The sequence below is a fragment of the Ipomoea nil genome, unplaced genomic scaffold, assembly GCF_001879475.1.
Source record: "Ipomoea nil cultivar Tokyo-kokei standard unplaced genomic scaffold, Asagao_1.1 scaffold1769, whole genome shotgun sequence".
Taxonomy (NCBI): domain Eukaryota; kingdom Viridiplantae; phylum Streptophyta; class Magnoliopsida; order Solanales; family Convolvulaceae; genus Ipomoea; species Ipomoea nil.
Window position 1 is genome coordinate 1,046,337 of NW_017618197.1, and position 4,343 is coordinate 1,050,679.

Sequence of the window (4,343 nt, forward strand, 5' to 3'; positions counted from 1 at the left end):
TAACAACACATGAGGTGGCATTATATAATTCCGTTATAATATTACGATTTTAAGATTCAACATACCAAGTTGTGAAAATCTTTATTGATTATTCCAAATTAGAGATCCGACATACCAAAAAGTTGTGAAAACCTATATTGATCATTGAGTTGTAAACTTCCAATTTAATTTGTATTTATTTTAGTAGCATAATAAATTTCCAATATCGAATTGATAAGCGTTCAAGGAATAACAACCACACCCAATTATAAATTGACTACTATGCTACCAATATACTTTGTCTCTACATCTTTTGTGAGGGAATTATATTTTTCTTGAAAATGTATAGCAATAATGCCAATCGAAGGGTGGGTAGAGGTAGGCAAAGGATTCCCCTATCTAGAATTGAAAGTGAGACTAGTCGTAGTGTCACCTTCTCGAAACGCCGCAATGGTCTTATCAAGAAGGCCAATGAGATATCCACACTATGTGGCGTGGAGATTTTGTTGGTGATTTTTTCGTCTTCTGGCAAGGCTTATACTTTCAGCAACCCTGGTATGGATGCCATCCTAATCAAATATTTTGGTGCTAATCCTACAGCACAACCCAACCCTGCCGAACAAAACTTGCGTGCTCACCGTGAAGCCTTGATGCAAATCATGTCTTCCCAAATTAATTTCCTGGAAATGCAGATTGAAGAAGAAATGAAAGTAAATCAAGCTTTGCGTGAGGCCGAAAAGGTCAATCCTCCTATTTCTGAACTTCCATTATTGGAGCTACCATCCATGAAACACAAAATGGAAATACTTCGATCTCATGTTCTGCAAAAACTAATGCAAGTTCCTGGTCAAGCTCATCTTGATACAAGCAGCATATTTGGCTATTCACAATTTGGAGCGAATGACAATGTTGGCCCAAGTGGTGGTGCTAGTGCCCAATAAAGAGCCAGTACGAAACAAATGATGATGGAGGGACCTAATTAGAAGCAATAAGATATTTATGAATTTTATTTGATTAGTATATCTATATGTTTTCTCTGCATTTTATTATGTTTTTAAAAAGTTATTACAGATGATCAATATGAATGCAAATTTGCATTCTTGATATCTTTTAATATTTTTCAAGTTACAGTTTTGATATTTTAATAAATTATTTATCAAAAAAATAGCTGGAGTTTACAATGTTATGAAAATTATGGATAAAATTATTTCTTTTCAAAAAAAAATAAAATAGACAAAATTATTCGACCAATTACCCTTTTTTTTTTTAAACTTACAATGGCAACTAAATAAAAGGCCAAACTACCTGTGCAACTATAGAAGTGTTATTATAGTAAATGAAAGGAAAAAACAGTGGCTTGCCATCAACAAAGATATTTTCTTTTGGGTAGTAATTAAATGGTACAGAGTGTTATATTACAATACAGTAAGTATCTCATGCAGACTCATCAACAGCTAATGTCTCGATAGAGTAAGTTTTGTTTACCTATTAAAAAAAAAAAAGAGAGATGATCTATTAAGAGATAATATGAACGCAAATGTGCGTTTTGGATATCTTTTAATAAGAATATCTTGAGTTTACATTGTTATGAAAATTAAAGACAAAATTATTTGACCAATTACCTTTTTTATTTTTAAGTTACAATGGCAACTATAGAAGTGCTATTAATGCACATTATAGTAAATGTAAGGAAAATAAAGAGTGGCATGCCGTCAACAAAGATATATTCTTTTGGGTAGTAATTAAATGGTACGGAGTATTATATTACAATACCCTTTTTAGATGTAATTAATAAATTGTGGTAGTATCTCATGCAAACTCATCAATCGTCAATATATCTATAGAGTAAGTTTTGTTTACCTATTAAAAAAGAAGAAGAGGAGAGCAAAAATAGAAATTTTCAAGGTGAAGAAATTTCCATTAATTCTCCAAGAGCTTAATTAATACTGGCTGTTGACACTTAAATTTTGTAAATATTTATTATTTATCAATATTAGTATATTTGAATTTAAAGAACATCGAGGGTGATGTTCAGTTTAAAGTGTGAATAGGGAAGCACCATGTACTTAAATGTCTCATGTTACTTAATTGGTTCTTTGGTGCTTGATTGACGAGTGTATTGGATTTGGAGTGTGCGTCATTGTTCATATTATGTGGTAAATGTGGTAGTGATGTGCCCGTCCAAAATTTTTACTTTTGAAATATCCTTTGGAAGCTATACCCCCTCTACACCCGAGTGAGGAATTTCATAGATAAGTCATCTAGGTTTATATTTGATGCATGCTTGTATGGTTTCACCTCATAACTTGCTTAGACCTTAATAAACGATCTCTCGAAGTGGGAGTGTGTGCTTTCGAACCATGGAAATATACGAGAAGCAAGGTCGGGATTGAATCTAATTTTGGCAAGGTATGGGGCAAAAGGTGAAGACTTGAGGATAAAAGTGAGGAAATTCCCTTATCCCAAAAGAAAAATAATGGGTGTTGAAGTAGGGAATGACAATGAGAAAAAGGCAAAGACCAAAAATAAATGGTCGTTCCGTGAGATAAGAAAAGAGGTAAGTCATCTCGCTAGGATTTGGGGCAATTCGATTACGCTGTTTTTGAAAAAGCGTAGAGCTCTACATGAAGTCGGTTGTCCCTATGGCAATGTCTTAGGAGATGAGAAAAAATAATAGAGCAAAAAGAGGGAGTCATTGCTTATGTCGGGATTATAAAAGACTTCCTCGGGTAAAAACATAGAGATCTAGGCCGCGGGAAGTTGATCCTTGGCATAAGGGTGGAAGTAGGTGAGAACCAACGCTTAAATCGGGACCGCAAAAAGTTTCCCTGGGGTTAATACACAGAGCTCCGTGCCGGAGGATTTTGGACCTTGGCTTAAGGTTGGTGAGTAGCCCATGCCAAACCATTCATTAAATTTCTTGTAAAGGACCTTGGCGGTATAAGGATGGGGTCGGTTGGTTTGTACACATCGTTCCTACTAGTGTTGCTCGACTATAGGCCTTTGCAAGATGAGAGGTGAATACCAATTTGGTTTGCATGCTTGATGAATGGTGTGAGAGTGTAACCTTCTTTTGAATAAAAATTTGAGGCTTCCTTAGTATATTCCTAGAGTAGTTTAGTAGTGGTGCATGACTAGCATATTTATTACATAATGTGGGGGATTTCACCCACTCCGTTGACATGCCACTTATCTTGATTGGCCTTTGGATGAACTAAGTTAAAATTGAGTAAGGTTAGGTGTATCTTTGACACTTATGTGATAATTGGTTTGATTGAAACTTGCTTGAGGGCACGCAATCAAGCAAAGCTAATGTGTGGTGATAAGTGTCAAAGACGCACACTTTTAAGGTCCGTTTGGGGTGAATTATAGGCTAAAAACAATCCTTTGTGTAGCAATATTGTGTCAATTAGTTATGTTTTGCATTATATTGGATATTCCAATGCACTTATCTTTACGCTTTACAGAAACTTCCACGGCATGCACAACGTGTATTTTGGGCAGAATAAGTTCCCGAACAACGCACGTTGTCCGAGAGTTGAAGGCTGCTTTGAAGGGGCTGCGAATGGAAATGAAAGGGGGGGTTATTTAAAGTGTTTTAGATCATATTTATAAGGGAGAGACACAATTTTAGAAAGAGAAATAGATAGCTTAGCATTTAGAATTAGAGAGAAACACGTTTGTAGAGAAGATTTGATAGGTCCAAGCTTAGTTCTTGAGAGATTGATTGAAGGAAGAGCTTGGCAATTACAAGCCAATTTAAATTGGGTGTCAATTACAATGGAGCCAATTTAAATTAGGTGTCACTTACAAAGGAGAAATTCAAATTGGGTGGAAGTTCAAAGCCAGTTTGAAGTCTGAGAACACCCAGACGTGAGAATGAAGAAGATGAAGATGAACTTACAGTGAAAATATTCTCACAAGGAAAAATACTAGTTTAACTAGTATGGGATTAAATTGAAGAATATTTTTTTAAATCCCAAAGATACAAGGACCACTTCAGAGCTAATCAGAGAAGCCGTTCTACACCCAGATATTTCCACTCAACGTAAAACCAGAGGAAATATCAGATGAAGTTCGAGAACCCATTTACATGGAGATGAAGCTCTAAGAACGGCTAGCTTATCCTTTCTGACATCTTTGCAGAAGATAAGATAAGATCTCTGACAAAAAGATACAAGATTTCAAAAATGAGAGCGTCTCTTTCCAACGGACAGATTCTCATTACCAGCTATAAAATGATGAAGATATGAAGACTTGAAGAAAACACAAACTTGAAAAGAGATAGAGCAGTTGAGAAAATTCGAACCCATCAAAGGGGAACGAATAGAGCAATTAAGCTTAAAAGGAGCATAGAGCAAAAA

At 35.3% G+C, this 4,343-nt stretch overlaps 1 protein-coding gene across 1 annotated transcript; it reads left to right on the forward strand.

The window, feature by feature from the left end:
- Positions 1-320: 320 nt before the first annotated feature.
- Positions 321-920, forward strand: LOC109192153 (agamous-like MADS-box protein AGL61). The gene has a single exon (XM_019342741.1). The coding sequence runs from the start codon at positions 321-323 to the stop codon at positions 918-920; it is 600 nt and encodes a 199-aa protein (XP_019198286.1).
- Positions 921-4,343: the final 3,423 nt, after the last annotated feature.

Excerpts from the sequence above, each read along its gene's own strand:
- LOC109192153 (XM_019342741.1), top strand. The coding sequence starts at position 321 with ATGTATAGCAATAATGCCAATCGAAGGGTGGGTAGAGGTAGGCAAAGG.